At 36.3% G+C, this 18179-nt stretch overlaps 1 protein-coding gene and 1 long non-coding RNA gene across 2 annotated transcripts in view; one reads left to right on the forward strand and one right to left on the reverse strand.

Moving 5' to 3' along the window:
• Positions 1-4727, forward strand: part of LOC117418126 (cilia- and flagella-associated protein 58) — a 32545-nt gene extending 27818 nt beyond the window's left edge. Inside the window, exon 18 of the mRNA XM_034030740.3 lies at positions 1299-4727. Within this exon, the coding sequence (XP_033886631.1) occupies positions 1299-1413 (115 nt within the window). The 3' untranslated portion in view covers positions 1414-4727. The remainder of the gene's footprint in view (positions 1-1298) is intronic.
• A 9239-nt stretch (positions 4728-13966) lies between these two features.
• On the reverse strand, positions 13967-18001 carry LOC131696910 (uncharacterized). The gene is made up of 3 exons (XR_009306796.1): positions 16461-18001; positions 15477-15578; positions 13967-15088 (listed from the first exon to the last, which is right to left on the reverse strand). It is a non-coding gene; the product is annotated as an uncharacterized LOC131696910 (long non-coding RNA).
• Between the last annotated feature and the right edge of the window lie 178 nt (positions 18002-18179).

The following is an 18179-nucleotide window of genomic DNA, read 5'->3' on the forward strand; positions in this document are numbered from 1 at the left end:
TTGGGAAATCTTTTTGTATCCAAATCCGGCTTTAAACTTCTCCACAACAGTATCTCGGACCTGCCTGGTGTGTTCCTTGTTCTTCATGATGCTCTCTGCGCTTTAAACGGACCTCTGAGACTATCACAGTGCAGGTGCATTTATACGGAGACTTGATTACACACAGGTGGATTCTATTTATCATCATTAGTCATTTAGGTCAACATTGGATCATTCAGAGATCCTCACTGAACTTCTGGAGAGAGTTTGCTGCACTGAAAGTAAAGGGGCTGAATAATTTTGCACGCCCAATTTTTCAGTTTTTTATTTGTTAAAAAAGTTTGAAATATCCAATAAATTTCGTTCCACTTCATGATTGTGTCCCACTTGTTGTTGATTCTTCACAAAATATTACAGTTTCATATCTTTATGTTTGAAGCCTGAAATGTGGCAAAAGGTCGCAAAGTTCAAGGGGGCCGAATACTTTCGCAAGGCACTGTATATATATATATATATATATATATATATATATATATATATATATATATATATATATATAATTGCAGTTACATTTATATAATTATAGTGGAGTGTATTAATGCTGTCGCACAATGTGGCATTGGTGTAGTGGATACGCTCCATAAACATCTTATCCACCACATCTTGGATCCCATAAGGATGCTTATACTCATGGTCTAACATTTGAAACCAAAGGCACAACTACATTTTCACAATAAAACAGCATACACACAATTATACTATAATGAGGCTTTTTACATAATTATACAGTCAACAGGAGCCTACTAAAAAATAAAGTAATTTACTTGACCTTCAACATCAAACAGAATGTTTTAATTTGTGCAGTAATCAGGAACACATATTTTACTCCTGAGCATCTAAAGAATAGTTTGGTTTGATGCTGAAGAGGGTAGAAGAAGTTACTAAAATGTTAGGCTAATTAATGATTAATGTTTAGCTGGAAGTGGTTGGGTGGCTAGTTTGAGTTGATAGTGGTGTCAAAAGTAATTTAAATAGAGGGAGATATAGTTATAGAAAGATATAGTTCACATATCTCTAGACTCAGCATATTGGAGTCTTGGACTCAGCATATTTAGTGCCTTACTCAAAATGTGTTTAGTAACTAACTATGATTTCAGTAGCTTTGTGTCACATATTGTATTTGGCAACAACTTTACAAGCTGCTGAAATGTTTCTGTTATCTGTTAACTATACTATATATAAAAAAAGAAGAAACATCAATGTTTCAAAAACTGTCAGAAAATAAAAAGCAACATTTCTTTATCATTGTGTTACTGCAGGGAGAAAGAGAGGATTCAAGTGGGACCACCTTTAATTCAACCTCAGCAGACAGACGGACCACACTTTACAGGGGGAGGTTTCAGCCTCAAGCATAGCGGGAAGATACCAGCATAAAGCCCTCCCTGTCATCCAGCTGTGTCTGTCAAATTAAATGAATCTCTGTTGTAGTTATCAGAATGATTTTAGCATAAAAAAGTTTGAATTAGATTTTCATTACAAAAAAAAGCATCACTTTACAGCTGACATGCTGGTGTGTGTTTTTATTTTACACTAAAGGGACGGTATAAACATGATTACCAAGATGCTTTGGCTAAATCAGAAACAGGATGCCAGCCTCCAAGTATCTGGAAATGTTAACACATTTCTGCTGAGGATTGTCTCTCACAGTCTTGAAATTGAAGATTTTTGACACATCTTACTGATAAAGCTTTGGAAAGAAAAGCTGGGTGTTCCTGTACAGTGGCATTACATCCCAGCTGATGTTGCTCTTTCTTTCTTTCTTTCTTTGGGTTTAAAGCCAATATGTTCCTGCTTAGTTTGTGACGTTTCTGATATAATATGATATTTATTCAGTCTCCCGTCATATCATGAACTCCATCAAATGATTGCAACATCTGTCTCAAAAAGATGAAAGACATTTTGTTTTTTTACCAACCTTCCAAACAGGGAGAAACAAAAACTTAAAATTATGTTTGGCTTATATAAATATTAGTACCAACTAAAATCTGACTTCTGTTTTAAGTAACTGAATAAGAATTTAGAGTGATCAAAGAGGTAATAGATGAAATAAAGGCCCGAAGTAAACACTTTGGGCTAAATGTACAACACTTTTTGTGTTATACTTCAGTTTAAGGATGTGTGCCACTACCGTATTTGTGTTGTTTGTTGTTTGTCAAAAAACTTATACCTTGCATACTATAAATAACAGCTGTATCCTTTTTTAAATTCATTTCTCAGAATGTTAGACCCTTCCATTGTTATCTAGCAGCATGCAGTGCAGAGTTGTTTGGCATATACCCAACAAGGATGATAGCAGATCAGAGAGTACCTTTGATGGTGCTGCAGTTATTCCTACTGAAAGGAGAGTTTATTCAACCCCAGTGAATAACATAATTTTGGAATTCATTGACCATTCTTCAGACAAAGTACAGATAGGGCAATCCTCAATACAAAGGATGTCACTACAATCCACGGTTTGGCTTTTAAAATGGCTGGTAATGTATTCATTTCCATATGGAATGTGAAGTTTAACCCTAAGAAAATAACAACAATATAATATAACTCATTGAAAATAAATATACATTTTCATTCAAGTTCTTAATTTTTTCTCATTAAATTGACGGCAGTATATATTCCGAGAGACGAGAAGACTCCCGTTTTACTCATCCACTGGACAAACATGCTACATGGCATTATACATTAAATTAACAGTGACAAATAGGCTATTCAAAGAAAATACAATTGTAACAATATACAACTATCAAGTTATAACTTATTGTAGTTGCAGAAGGGACAAGTAAATGTTCTGAATAGTTTCTTGCTAGTTTTACGGTGTTCGAATTTGCCTTTTACTTATCATCTTCAAAAACAGGGCCCACTCTGAGTGTATCTCTTTTTAATGGTAAAAAACATTATTAATTTAACAAAAATAGAGACAAATATCTAAATAGTATAATTTAATGTTTTGTCAGGTCTGTTTCTCATTTTATACCATTAAGAAACAATAGTATCCATTGAAATTGAAGTTACTTAAAAACCATACGTGGTCTTGAGTGCCCAGCAAAATAACAATAAAAATGCATGAAGGATAGCATACAGTTTAATGCTGTTATTTTAGTAGCCATTTAGTGTGTGATGTGTTTATTTAGTGTGTGATGTGTTTATTTAGTGATGTGTTTACAAAGTGTATGTCAGTGTCTGTGACCACTCCTGAAACAACTGACACATTCACAAACTAGGTATTAAAAAACCAAGGTGCTCCCAGCGTGTTTTGAATCCCTTTGAGAGGAAAGGAAGTTTGAACGGAGACTTCAGTGTCAGAAGATTGTTCTGTATAGCAGGCTGCAGCTTTGAGTGACAGGCGTAGTAGGTCTTGCACAAGCTATGCAAGTAATATGGTAAGTGCCTCAGGTCTGAAGAAAAATGACCAAGCTAGTGGGAGTTAATAATGAACTGCTGTGGCAAAAGGTTAGCCCCACTGAGGATTTAAAAAACCCTAATGGACAAATTTTGTCCTGATTTGCAATTTAATTAGTACTGTACCATGAGTGAAGTTTCATTTACTTTTTAAAATTGAATTATTTCACTTAAACAGCTACTCACATAAATCACGTAATACTAAATAAAAAAAAAAAATACATTACATATTTATATATATATATATATATATATATAAATAAATGCTGGTACAGTAATAAATATATGGATTTCATTTTTTTCTGCATGACAGAACAGGGAAATTACAGCTATTAAAATAAATCAAAAGCAATTAATGTTACATGTAATTAGAATTATTTTAGTATACCAGTAATTTAGTATTAAATATTAAAAATAATTGTCAGGTATACTGCTTTTCTAATACCTAATTATGAATGTCCAAATTAATTCCTAATTAGATTCTTATGTTCTCTTATAAAATTAGCTAGGTAGTGCAATATTAATGCAATTGTTTGGTATTTGTGGAACCAGACGATTGTGTTACTGTTGTGTTTAATCCTCAGTTAGTAAAACCTCAGCCAGTAAAACTTAAACTCTCACCCCTTATCAAAAAATAAAATAATACCAAATGTGTCTGTCCAGATGTTGGTTCTTGGCTTAACAACTCTGCAGCTCTGTCCTGGCTGACATGATTCCTGCTCTATCTGCATCCTTGCCAGTCCATTAAAAAGTGTGATCTTTTCCTAGCAGTGGTGTGAGATGGCTGTCAGCACTATGGAATGGTTTGCCTTCCTTTTAGCCAAAGCACAAGAGAGTGAAGAGCAGACATTGCTTTCAGCATTACCTGAAAAGACATGCTGGGCCCACTGCCAGAGCACTGCTTTAAAATAGGATCTGCAACAGTGAAGCCAAAGGTACAAAATTATTGATTTTATGTTTGTTAAAGGGAATGGGCAGGTTCCAAAGGGAGTATTCTACGTGATATACAAAGCTAAAAGATCACACCTTGAGCTGAAAGCAGATCCCAAAGTGAAGCAATGGCCCAGTCCCAGGGGATTGCAGGATAAGCATGTATTAAATTCCGCTCCTTTTTGATGGTCAGTCTTTGCTTTACTGTAACGAGTTCTGCTGTGGTTCAGCAAACCTGCTTGTTGCAGACCTCTTATTTTACTGTTACAGTGTCTTACAATTCTGTGTTCACCTGTATTTATTAAGTTTGAAATAAAAAATTTAATAAAAATACACAAGCCACCTTGATTCTCAGTGCATATGCCATACTATCGCATTCACAGGCAGTCTTGAATCCCCTTCTGACATTTATGTGCATTTGTCATTAAGGAGCTTGGTATTTCAAGCTTTTAAACCCTCAGGTTAGTAAGAACCCAAAAAATGTGAAAAATTTGAAATGTGAAAATGTGTCATCAAAGAATGGTACAATCTCTGTGCTTTCTTGATGTAAAAATTACTCAGCCACTTTCAGTGCCAAATGGCCTACTTGAGGCTCTTTACAGTATTTTTAAATCTAATCCTTAATGCTCTAAACCAAATCGTTCTTAAGATGTCCAGCATTCCAAGACATATACTGTAACCATAACCTTATTATAAATCTCATTTCACTATCAAAGAGAAATCTTTTGTGTCTTGATGACAGTCACCATCATATCGCCAAGCATGCTGAACCTCAACATGTGTCAACTGGACCAGTGCACCATAGTGAGTTTTAGTGACCTGAAAATGGGGTCAACAGCTAAAACTGCTACTAACGCTGGCTGTGACATGCAAAGGGACTGAAGATCCCAGATATTCATTCCCTCTGCACAACACAGAAAGCGGATGCATGCACTTTTCTTTGATTAACAGATGGTGCGAGTGGCTTCTTTCTCTTAGTGTCAGGAAGCAAAAATGATATGTTTGATTAATCTGCCTTAACTTCTAATGTCTTGTTCAGGTCCTGTTTTATTCCAAAGATTAAGCTAGCTCTACTGTTAGGTCTGCTCAACAGTGGCACCAAAAAAGTTCCTGCACTTTCGCTTGATTGACTAGTTTCCATTAATTAACTATTTTACAACACTCAGCTATATGTAACATACTAAAAGTGTGTAGGGCCATGGAGGAGCACCCCATATGCATTTCACATGTGCATCCTCTAATGAAACTTCAAAAGAAATAATCAAACATGTGAAATTGGCTGGTAATTAATGTGGTTTTCAAAAAGGTGCAGAGTTTGTTTCATTAGATCTTAATTGATCCTTAATTATCATTAACACCTGCATGGGATTCTCGCCAAGAAAAAAATAGAATTTGCAATAGTAATTCTGAGCATTATCTTGATAAATTGCTATCAGTAAAGGACCCTTAGCCAACAGTAGCTGTTGTCCCTTCAGCAGGTAGTATTAGAAACTTTTACAAAACTGGTGTTTCACAGACCTGTAATTGAGTAAATGCCTGCTCAATTGGAATTAACTGAGACACATTTATATTTCAATACTTCTATCATCATTTTAAAATTACTTACTAACAACAAATAGCCTATTGTGCATAGTAAATACAGCAAAATTACATTCCTTCTGTACAAAATCCCTTGAATGTGAACCTTTCTGCCCTCTTAAATTGTAGCTCCTGTCTCCATCGACTGTTAAAGCTGTGCAACAGACAGGCAGACCTTTTTTTTATTTTTAAGTGACATCTCGTGTGCCCCTGCCTCTTGTTTCTGTCTTTTCCTTTCTATCTGATGGTCATTAAAGTCATTGGCACTGCCAAGTGGATTTCCTTTGGAGGTTCACTGAAGTGTGGAAGCTAACAAGCTCTGGTTCAGACAGTTCACTGAACACTTGGGATCCGATGTGAATGCCCTGCAACTGCTACACATGTGCAAGTTGGGTTCATAGCAATATTAACGTTGTTTTCAGGTTCTTCAGCTGATGAGGGCCTTAATTTCATCAGTACCTTGCTTGAATCCTGAAGCCCACGTCAAGTCTAAAAAAACAACAAAAGTTGTTTCCCAAGATGTCAGTTGTACCTATGCAGATACGTGGAACAAGAACAGAGGAATAGATGCTAATTTTAGAACCTTAAACGGGTGATCCTACATGTGTTACAAAACGTTATTTCTGTTTGCACTAGTTTGCATTGAAAATAAACAATTTCACGTGTAGAAGCCAGCAATAAAGAACTGTGGTGTAGGAAGCAGATTTTAAATTACCATTAGACAATGGATCAGAGTTTTCCTTCAGCACGATTGGTTAATATGAGCTCCCTGATCTCTGGTAAATGACCTTGAATGTTATTTTCCAAACCATGTTTAATCACTGTGCCAAATCAATCTGTCGGAAAATACCTATATATAGTATTAATTTATGCAATTTACCTAGCTGTTTTTTAATATTTGTTTTTGTCTTATCCATTTTCTCCTTAAACTACACTGAACAGTAACTTTATACAATAACTTTTATTCCCACTGTCAGTTCATTCCTTTAGTCTGTCATTATCTTTAGTAAACGGTGGCTTAATTAATTACCGGTGAAGAACTGGCTGTTATAGGCGTCTCATCTGTAGTTATTTTAAATGCGATATTAAAAGCAGAAGCGACGCCACGTAAATGCTGGACACGGGGCATATAGTTGACATCTTTTTAAATTTACCGCCTCTTTACCACAGGAAAGTAAACAACAGTCAGGAGATTGTAACAACCAATCATATTTCGCACCCATGCACGTGATAAATAACGTCACTACAAATCACTCAGCAGATCGCTTGAAAGTAGAGATTGTCTCTACTGTAAGCAACCAGTTGTGCAACTGCTTGCAACTGATTGCAGAAACGTCCACATATAAGCGATTCAGTTTCACACAACTAAGTTGTGCAACTGAATGCTCAGTTGTAGACCCGGCTTTACTAAATCTCTAAAAGGGCAGATTTATCTTATGGTGAACAGACTGTAGTTCTCATGTTATACTTGCCAAACTTCAAATAAACCAAAATAAACCAGTATATTATTATTATTATTATTATTATTATTATTATTATTATTATTATTTTATTTATTTTTGTATTCTTTTTTATTTTTTTTTATTTTTTTTAAGTGAACCATGATATTAGACCAAGGTTTAAATTCAGTGAGATCCTGTTTAGATTATGCAGTGCAATGAATAAAAAAAAATTACAAAAATATGACAATGAATAAGATTTAGAAACAGCATTTTGGTATTCCTTTAGTTTTGCTGAAATAGACTAATCTTTTAAAAACTTATCCAAGGCGACTTACAATTGTTACAAGATATCACATTATTTTTACATACAATTACCATTTATACAGTTGGGTTTTTTTATTGGAGCAATCCAGGTAAAGTACCTTGCTCAAGGGTACAGCAGCAGTGTCCCCACCTGGGATTGAACCCACGACCCTCCGGTCAAGAGTCCAGAGCCCTAACCACTACTCCACACTGCTGCCCATATATGTTCCTTGGTCCATGAGAATCATTCCTAATATCGAAGGTATTCTTTGTACGGGGTAGGAAAACAAAGCCGCATACCAGGAACTTGGTAGTAGGAATCCATTTTTGCCTGTCTGGAATACTGGATCAAAAGAGAATAAAACTGCTTTCCACTCCTCACAATAATAGCCATTACATTTAGCCTAAGGTATTTTTTATCAATCATGAAAAACACAATATGTTGCTATAAACTGCTGTCAACCAAGGCACTCAGTATGTCTTCCTGCAAATTAATTAGAAAGCCTTCTGTGTTTGTCTCCCGTGTGTTTACAGAACAAGGGGTAGGTGTCCATCACAAAACATCTTCACTTACAAAGTAAGCCTTACCACATTACTAAACAGTACAATCCACTAGAGGAAGGTGAATCCAAGTCACCAGCATATGAGAACTCTATAGAACTTCTGTATTTTGAAGCAAGAATTTGTTTTGTTATTCAAATCAGCAGACACTTTTTTTAAAAGTGTTCCCAAATATTCTACAAAAGCCTACCTGAATAATTTATAGCTGCCATCTGTAAAGAACTGGTTGGTCTCAGGAGGCAGCCAGACAGTTGCCTTGATGCATCAACCATGTCTGTTTAGCTCTGTGCAGGATTAGGGTCATTGGTGTTTCCAGGGTTACAGCAGTAAGAAGAGATTTTATTAAACAAAATATGAATTTAGACTTTTGTAACAACTTAGAATTTTTATCCTGAAAAAAGGCAACAATGTTTTTGATCATAACCTCTTTTGTTTTCACCTTTAGAACTCTTTCTTTGCTGTGCTTATCCAGAACCTGCTGCTTTGATCTCCTGCTGAAACATAAAAATGGGTTGTGTTTGCTATGAAAGCTCTCTGCAAGCAGTAATGACTTCTTTGTAAAAAGTGGGATACGCCCAGATGCTCACTATCTGCTGTCCAGAGCCTTTTTACCCACCTCGCTCTCTTCTCCCTGCTATTTATCTGTGTCTGCCACTATCCCAGAAAAATGAAAGATGTGTTTAATATTAGTCTACCAAGGCAGTCTGACAAATGGAAATAATAGTTTGTTTGCAAAACCCTTTGAAGCTGATTTCCTGTAATTTGCATATAGATAGGGCATTTTTTTGATGTAATAAATGTTTAGCATATAAAGCAGAAGGTGCACCCCACAAAAAAATCTGCATGGTCATTGTTATCATTTGTAATAGTTCAGTCCTGGGTGATGTAATGTTTTTACAGAGTTAAAGAATGAATAAATACATAACATGTATAGATTTATAAAATCTCTTATACTATAAAACACTTAGGGCATAATTTACAGAGCATAAATGTTTGTCAGTTTCGTTTTTGTTTTAAGTGTCAGTTGTGTCTTAATTTTCCTGTTCGCATATGTGTTCATTCATAAAGGTTTTACAACTAAAAAGACCCGCTTTAGTGCTGTGGTCATAAACTCATCAACTTCCTATTGGTGTTTAATGCATCTTTTAATGCCACGTTATAAAGACATATAAGAGTCTACCTGGTTAAGACAGTTGCAAAACAGATAAGATTTATGGAACTATTTTGTTAGCTACAATTACTTTAACTCTGAGTTACCAGTTGCACCAGTCATCTACTGTTGAGGAAGAAAACTCTTAAAAGAACAAAAAGATGATGTTAGAATATATTTAATATAGGGGGCTTCTGTGTGGTACATCCAGTAGAGGCGCTCCGCGTGGAGTGCAGGAAGCGCTCTATAGTCTGGACGTCACCGGTTTGATTCCAGGCTATTTCACAGCCGACCGTGGACGGGAGCTCCCAGGGGGCGGCGCTCAATTGGCCAAGCGTCGCCTGGGGGGGAGGGTTTAGGTCGGCCCTGTAGTCAGCAACCCCTGTAGTCTGGCAGGGCGCCTGCGGGCTTGCCTGTAAGCTGCCCGAGAGCTGCGTTGTCCTCTGAAGCTGTAGCTCTTGGGTGGATGCATGGTGAGTCCGCAGTGTGAAAAAAAGTGGTCAGCTGACGGCACACGCTTTGGAGGACAGTGTGTGTTCATCTTCGCCCTCCCGAGTCAGCGCAGGGGTGGTAGCGGTGAGCTAAAAATAATTGGCCATTCCAAATTGGGAGAAAATAACAAAAATAATTGTCAACAACTAAATAAAAAAAAAAAAAAAAGAATATATTGAATATACTTAAAAACACATTTTCTCTGCTACTATGTACCTGATAGCTGGAGCTACTTTAAATAAGGTTACGGACAGAATCATATTTGGAAATATGAACCAAGGATGCACATATTTCTATATTGAGCAACTTAGAAAACAAGAAATAAAGAGTGCACCAGAGATCTGAGGACTCGTGACCTGACATACTCCCATTGAGCCGAGCTTTGTTTCAACTTCTGTGTGAAATCAAGAAAATAAATAAAAAAAAACACTGAGCTTTCACCATTACAAAGTGTTATTGGGCCAGCACTGGAAAACTAATCTATGTTTTAAAAGGTTGCCTTACCCATTTAAGGGGATGGTGAAAAGGCCACCACGCTGTAGTGATGTTGTGAAGGCTTCCAGGCACCAGCACTTCTGGGACTTCAATTTAAGCAGGTATCTTCCACCTTAATTAAGTCACTGACACTGTGTTACCATTTATCACTGTCCACAAAAAGACTAATGTGGCTGTGGTGTTAAATCCCGCATTTGTCTCCCCATCCCACATTTGTTTTGCATACAAAACCAATAACACCTGCTAAGAGTAGCCTGAGAAGACTCTTTAAGTAATTTGTCATTACTTTCTATGACAAATCATTTACTCTCCTTCCCCTGTCACTTTATTGACTAGTCCTTTAATTCCACTTGGGATAAATCCACCACTTAATCCCAGCAGTGTTCCTCATTATGGTAAAAGGCAGTTATTGCTTTCAATACAGTATCTAACCTGTATAGGAGCATGTACAAAATGCAGCTGCAGGGTAAATAGTGTTCATTTATTTGAACACCATTAAGGCCAGCAAATGATCAAAGATGATTGTACAGTTAGGATACCGTTCTACAGTTACATTGCCAGGGTGTTTCATGCATGACTCAATACATTAAAGTGTATTAAAGTTTAAACAGGATTCTCTGCCAAGTGCAGGTTTCAGTACTGTACTGTACATAACCAAAGATCCATGTCTCAATGATCAAAAATCACAAGATTTGAAGTGTGACACATTACAGTTATTCAGCTTTTGTACTGTCATCATCTACAATACAGTCAACATAGTTAAACAAAATACAATACTGTGCTGCTATATAATTAACATATAATAAATGAAAGCTGATCAAAGCATACACAATAGTATATTGAAGCACGATACACAAACACACACACCCACACACACGTAAACAGTGCACAGTTCAGTGTTTTGCTGGGGATTTTAAGAAATACAGCACTATGGTATTTGTCTGTACTGTAATGAAATGCCTGTTCTAACTCCTGTGTAACTCCTGTGTTAAAACTTAGTTCATACACTTGTAGCACTCTGAATATCTGTGAAGAATATAGTGTACCTCTGAGATTTGATACAGCTTCAAGGCTATGTGCTGTCAGGTAGGAAGGCGGGAGTCGAGCAGTGTAATTTATAATCCTATAGACTGCACCATTGTAGATCCACACACAGGGATGTCTCAAGGCTGGTTACCAGTATTGTAGTGCAGATAAGCAGTGGGGCAAACCAATCTCATTCCATGCTCCTTATGGGTTCCTAGCCAAAATCAGCAACTCAGCACCACCGGGATTTGAACAAGCAAGCTCCCAATTGCATGACCCATATTTCCGTTGACTATCAGAAACTACGTTTCTATAATCAAAATATGCTAGAGTATAGATTATACAGCAGGTTTTTTTTACAGTTGTTATTCCAAGAACTGAAAAAAAAAAAAAACTTCTGATAACCAAAGCGTTCTGAAATGCCGCCTGAAACCGCTTCCATTAAGCATTTCTATATCAGAAGCTTTCGTGTTGGGATCTAAAGGGGAAGAAGGGCTAATCTCAGTATTGCCAGCTCTTGCGAATTCATCGTGAGACACGCGATTTGCAAGTTAAATTAAGACCTGCTCGCGACAGTGCTGTTGGATCTCGGGATTTTTCGCTTTTTGAAAGATATACGTTAGACATGCCACAAAACTCAAAGAAGTGCAAACACTGTAGATGCAAATTCAACCCAGATTGGAGCAGTTGCTTTCTAGCTCCTTCATATTGCTAAACATGCAACACTCCAGTAGCTGTCATCACAGCTGTCTGCACAGCAGTAACAGGTACGATAATAGATAATGTTGTTTGTAATGTTGAATGGTGATGTGGACTTTCTGATTTTGTTATGCATTTTGAGAAGCACTGATAGATGTTCGTAAGAGATGTGAGTGTTATAGACGCAATATAAGCTGTTGTTAACAAGGTTTAAAAAACAACTGAAAATACTGGTTGTCTCTTAGCATCGAAATATTGGTTTATGTTTTGAAACAAAAAATCTCGTGAATAGAACGCCAAACCTCTTGATTTCTAAGAGTTTGTCTCATGATTTCTGCAGCGGTGTGGTTGGCAATACTGTCATTTATTTCAGCACAAAAACATAAGAAAATGTACAGTATAAATATAAATGAAAAAATCTATTCTAGCAATGCCAAAAAAAAGAAAAATACAGTTACCTGTGTCCTAAAATTAAACGTGTCCACCAAAGAGGAAAATCTGGCTCTAGACAATAATGGCCTATAAAAAAGGCTGAATATATATGAAGTATATATTATTTATATATTAATTGAGGTAAGTAGGAGGTCCTAGTTTCAACATTATGGGATGCTACTTCAAATTTTAATTCAATAAGCCCACACACATCTCCATCATTTAGAAATATGGCCCTCTAAGACCCAGAGGTGAAAAGATGGATATTGGTATCAGAGTATAAAGATGCCTGCCAGCCTCTGGCAAGGAAACCTGTTAAAAGAACAATGTTTGAGTCAGCTTGGACCAACTCCAACTACCCCTAAGACTGCCTGTGTTCAGAAATCATATACTAATCAATAGACCTGCTACTCGCCATGCTTCTCTTTCCTTCTCTTGTGTAAACCTGATTTAGTTTAAGTGTGGCTTAATTATGATATTACTTTGACCACTCTGCCTTGCTGGCTCCAGCAGGGGATGTAGTGACGGTGGTAAATGCAATCTGCGATGGCGTTTATTCCTGGGGTTTTAGTAATAACTTCAAAACCACTGTATAAAATTTAAAAAGGAAAAATAAATCAATGGATGCAGTGACAAGGTTGCCTCACAGTATGTGATTTAATACATCACAGCTGAGGGATGTTTCCAAAGAACACTCGTTTCCAAAAGCACAGCCATCCAACTGCAATATAAATAGACTATGGTCCAAACAAACAACTTCATTAACTAGTACTGTAACCCCCCTTTCATTTGTGTGCCATGGCTAATCATCAACAGAAATCGCTGGGAAGGAACAATATAAAAATGCAAATAAAATGACATTGTATTAATAATAGGCATATGCCAGAGGGTGAGGCAAGACCTATCTCAGAAGCAATATGCTTTAAACAGGCTGAATTTGATTGAGAAATGATTGTCAATCAAATTCAATAAGAATAACATTTTACCTGTAACACATGCAGCAGGTGCACAAAATGTATTACCTTAAGTACATTACTCACACTTTTTAAGTGGCTTTAATTTAACAATTTTTACTCCAAATAAAAAGTCATCTCACAGCCATCTTCTACCAGGCCTATACTTTGTTCCCTTTATATAGTGATGTAACTTGAGAAACTATTAGCTGAAATCATAATGAACATTGAATTTCCGGTAAAAATAAATTATTACACAAGACTGTAAAAAATAACATGTGGCCCCATTAGAGAAATCTGACACCTTAGTGCAATTAGACCTCCATTTGATCATCTCCTCAGGTTCTGTATGAATACAAACTTACTAAAAGGAAATAGGGACAATGCATGGCAGTAGTTTGAGAGACAATGTGACATCATACTACTGTCTACCAAATGACTGGACTAGACAGGCACTCTGGTCATCATTATTATTATTATTATTATTATTATTTATTTCTTAGCAGACGCCCTTATCCAGGGCGACTTACAATCGTAAGCAAATACATTTCAAGTGTTACAATACAAGTAATACAATAAGAGCAAGAAATACAATAACTTTTGTTCAAGTGTGACAAACCACAATTCAATAATACAGCAGATAATAGTGATAGTTACATCAGGATATGATTAAATACAAAATACTACAGGTTAAACACTTGGCAGATTACAGTATTCTGAAGCACAGGATTAAATGCAGTAAAATAGGGGGCAGATAAGAGCAAAATAAAGCACATTTAAATGAAGGGTGATAGTGTCCCAGGATACAAACAGAGGAGTTCTACAGGTGCTGTTTGAAGAGGTGAGTCTTAAGGAGGTGCCGGAATGTGGTCAGGGACTGGGCAGTCCTGACATCTGTAGGATGTCATCAGAAACACATTCAAGATTTAACAACCCATTTGTCTTGCCTACATTGTGGTTTTCAAGGGTTTCTTTTTTTATTACCAGCATGTACATGTACAATGAAACATGTCCTTGTAACAGAACAGGTAGTTCATAACAAATGGCTTTCAAATTAAGAATGGTACTTTACAAATTCAGTATTTACATGACAATGACAGACATTGATTTCATGAGTTACATGGGTTACAAAAGACCATTGTTTCAACATTGCATTTTGTGGAGTTAAACAGCTGAACCATTCATTATTTGCTTGTTTCCTTTACAGATGTCTATATTCATTTAAAAGTAATATTTAGTAAGAAGCATTTACTTACTTTGGAAAAATACAAAGGAGATTCTGTTTTGTATTTATTTTTCAATAATTCAAAGTTGATTCAACTTTTTAAATGCATGCCCTGTTTTGACTCCATGATGTGACCCCCAAGGGAAGAACTATAGTTACAAACATATTTGTTTTATGAACCGGTCAAGAAAGTCATGTTTTTGAAGTCCATAGCGCAGAGTTATTAAAGTTTTTTTGGCCTAGAACGGTCTATCTGACTTTCTCACTGCAGCATCGAATTATCGGAGGAGTCCGTTGAGTTTGTGAACGTTGTATGTATTTACATCATCGAGTTGGATTTGTTTGAATTTTAGGAAGTCAGAAAACACTGAAAGCAAATTTTTCATGATGATTTTAGTGTTTGCAGGACCTTTGTTTTGTAGTATATTTTGTAATTCATTTTCTGTTGTCCACCACTTTGCTTTGTTGTGATATATATATATATATATATATATATATATATATATATATATATATATATATATATATATATACTGTATATAATGCATCATTTCAATACATAATTTAATATTGAATAAATGCTTTTTTAAATCTTAAACATTTTTACTTTTGAATTTTGACAGATAGCTACCCAGCTGTACAGTGTTGTCACTCAACTGTGTAAATAAACAACTGGAAAAATTTAAATCAAGCCTTCAAACAGCCATGAGCTGTTTTAGTTTTAGTAAAATAGACTATTGTTCTTTGTCTCTCACCTTGCAATTAACTGGAGAGCAGATCAATATGATTATTCTGTGAGAGGCTGGTCTAAGTCAAGTATCCAGGTCCTGCTCAGTCCAAATGTTTATCTGGCTGACCTGCAGAAGTGGAATGAAAGTTCAGGCTGTGAAAACGATTCTGCTGCTAGCTGTGAGCAACCTGCTCAATTTTAAAGAGAAAGCATGTTATTGTGTTCAGGGATCAAACAATACCAAGGGATTCATTTGATTAATTATAGCAGAGGGTTAAGCCATTGATCCCTACAAGCAAAGACACAAATATCAGTGGGTGAAGCTGTGCTGAATTTCAGAATGCAGCCCTATGGCAAGCAGATGCTAGTGGAGCCATAGGGTGATTGTGGTTGTGATTGCTGCTGCCATAAATAACGTATAACAGAGAGTTATTTAAAATGTCTAGGTCAAATGTTACTGCAACGCAGCAGCCCACAACCAATCAAGAATGAGGATCAATAAACAGCCTCCATTCTAATTGACAAATCAATTCCATCTTTTCACCTGCCAAACAGACCAAACTACAGAACCCTGTCAAACGCCTTTAAAAAGGACATAATTGATTAATACTGTATATAAACTACAACTAGGTCAAATCTACATTGATTTACAAAAAATGTTAGGTGCTCATTGAGTACGCAATGTTTATCAATATTAGAGCAAAGTAAAAATGAACAATATTATGTGAGGGAAGTCATGCTCATAAGTACTGATACTCATTCTATGTATCTTTATTAGGCTCTGGAATTGTCACAGCTTCTAGATGTCTTATCATGGCGTTTACAAGCTTTTTTCACAAAGCGTGAGGCTCTTGCTACTCTTCTCAACTGTTCAAGGCTGTCTTCTCTTTAACTCCATCCAGCAAAGTTTGACTGGTTTCAGAACTATAGTCTGGCTATGGTTAAATCTACATGTATAGTGCACAGGGGAATAATAATATTGAAATGAAAACAGAGGATCAATACTTACCACTGTTTGTGCAACTCATTCCCATAATTTACAAGAGCGTTAGGTTAACCCCTTTTTGCTCCTTAGGGAGCATAGGTCATCCACTTTGATCCTCCACCTGGCTCTGTTTTGGGCTGGTTTCTCCAGTTCCTTCCAGGAGTATCAAATCTCCTTCAGTTCTGCCTCAGTGGACCTCCTCCAGCTGTTTCTTGGTCTTGTGGGTTCCAAGTCAGTGACTGTCTGGTTATGTATGTTGTTGTTTTTCTGCATGTATGTCCAATCCAGCACCACTTTCTTCTCTTGATTTGTGTTTCTATGATTTCTTGTTCTGCTCTTTCCCAGAGGTCTTCGTTCCTGATGGTGTTTGGCCAATAAATTCCTAAGATGGTTCTGAGGCATTTATTTATGAAAGCTTGTCATTTGTTTTTTGATGCCTCTGTTGTCCTCCGTGTTTCTGCTCCATACAACAGCACTGATTTTACTTTAGTATTACAAATGCAAAGCTTTGTTTGAGCTGAAATGATTTTTGTGTTCCAGATAGGCTTGAGCATGATTAATGCTGTTCTTGCTTTTTCTATTTTCATTTGGATGTCTTTGTCTGCTCCTCCATCCTTCCCTATGACACTTCCCAGGTAGGTAAAGGAGCTTACCTCTCCCCCTCCAGAATAATACAGTCTTCTTTTGAATTATTGATATGCATCACCCTAGTTTTGTCTTTGTTACTGGCGTGCCCCGTTTTGGCTGCTGTTCTTGCCAACTCAGTGACTTTGCACTGCATTTGTTGGTGTGTGTGTGATATTACTACTGAGATATTTGCAAGAGCATACAGCAGATTAAAGAGATTGGTCTACTTTGTAGTGTTTTCTCTGTGTGTGACGACAAGATACATACATAAAATAGACAATCATAGCTATGTTTAGATTATTTGTTTAGTTTTCGTTAACTTTGCCACAGAAGGTGCAGGTTGTTTTGTGGCTTGTTTATAATGTACACTCATCATTCGCTAGAGCCTACCAGGAAACGTTGGAGCTCTAAAATTCCTTCTCTGGCACTATGGAAAAAAACAGCCACACTCACAACACACAAAAAACAACCCACGCTCCATTGGCTACTGTGAACCAAGCAGAACAGCTTGCGCTAGCACTGGGGAGGCAACTGTATAGCTTGCCTGTACCAGTGTAGCTGGCAGGTTTTAGAACACAAATTAACCCATTGATTTTTCCCCCCATACCTATGAAATACAGAATTATAATGGCATCACCAGTAAGTAGACATTACAAAGTATCACTAGCACACAGGCTGATTAAAATGTTAAATAATAAGTTAAAAATAAGGTAACAGACATGACCAGATTGTGCTAAGCTTTTTAAAAGTCTTTTTAAGCTTCATATTTTCAGTTGGTCTCGGGAGACCTAAATCGATACACCATAGTCCTATTTTACTGATAAAATGTATAGTCTACATTCTTGAACCATAAGATATTGTCGCAGCCAGGATATCTGAAGCGCTTTTTAAAAAGCATCGTGCTTCACAAAGCCAGTGATCAGACGATCGGAACAGCAGGCCAGGGTTGATACAGTACTTAATAATAATAATAATAATAATAATAATAATAATAATAATAATAATAATAATAATAATAATAATAATAATAAATAAATAAATAAATAAATAAATAAATGCAAACAAACAAAAAACAAAAACATTCCTTTTGATGTTTAGTCAGTATCCGACTTTCCG

This window comes from Acipenser ruthenus, chromosome 13 (genome assembly GCF_902713425.1).
Source record: "Acipenser ruthenus chromosome 13, fAciRut3.2 maternal haplotype, whole genome shotgun sequence".
Taxonomy (NCBI): domain Eukaryota; kingdom Metazoa; phylum Chordata; class Actinopteri; order Acipenseriformes; family Acipenseridae; genus Acipenser; species Acipenser ruthenus.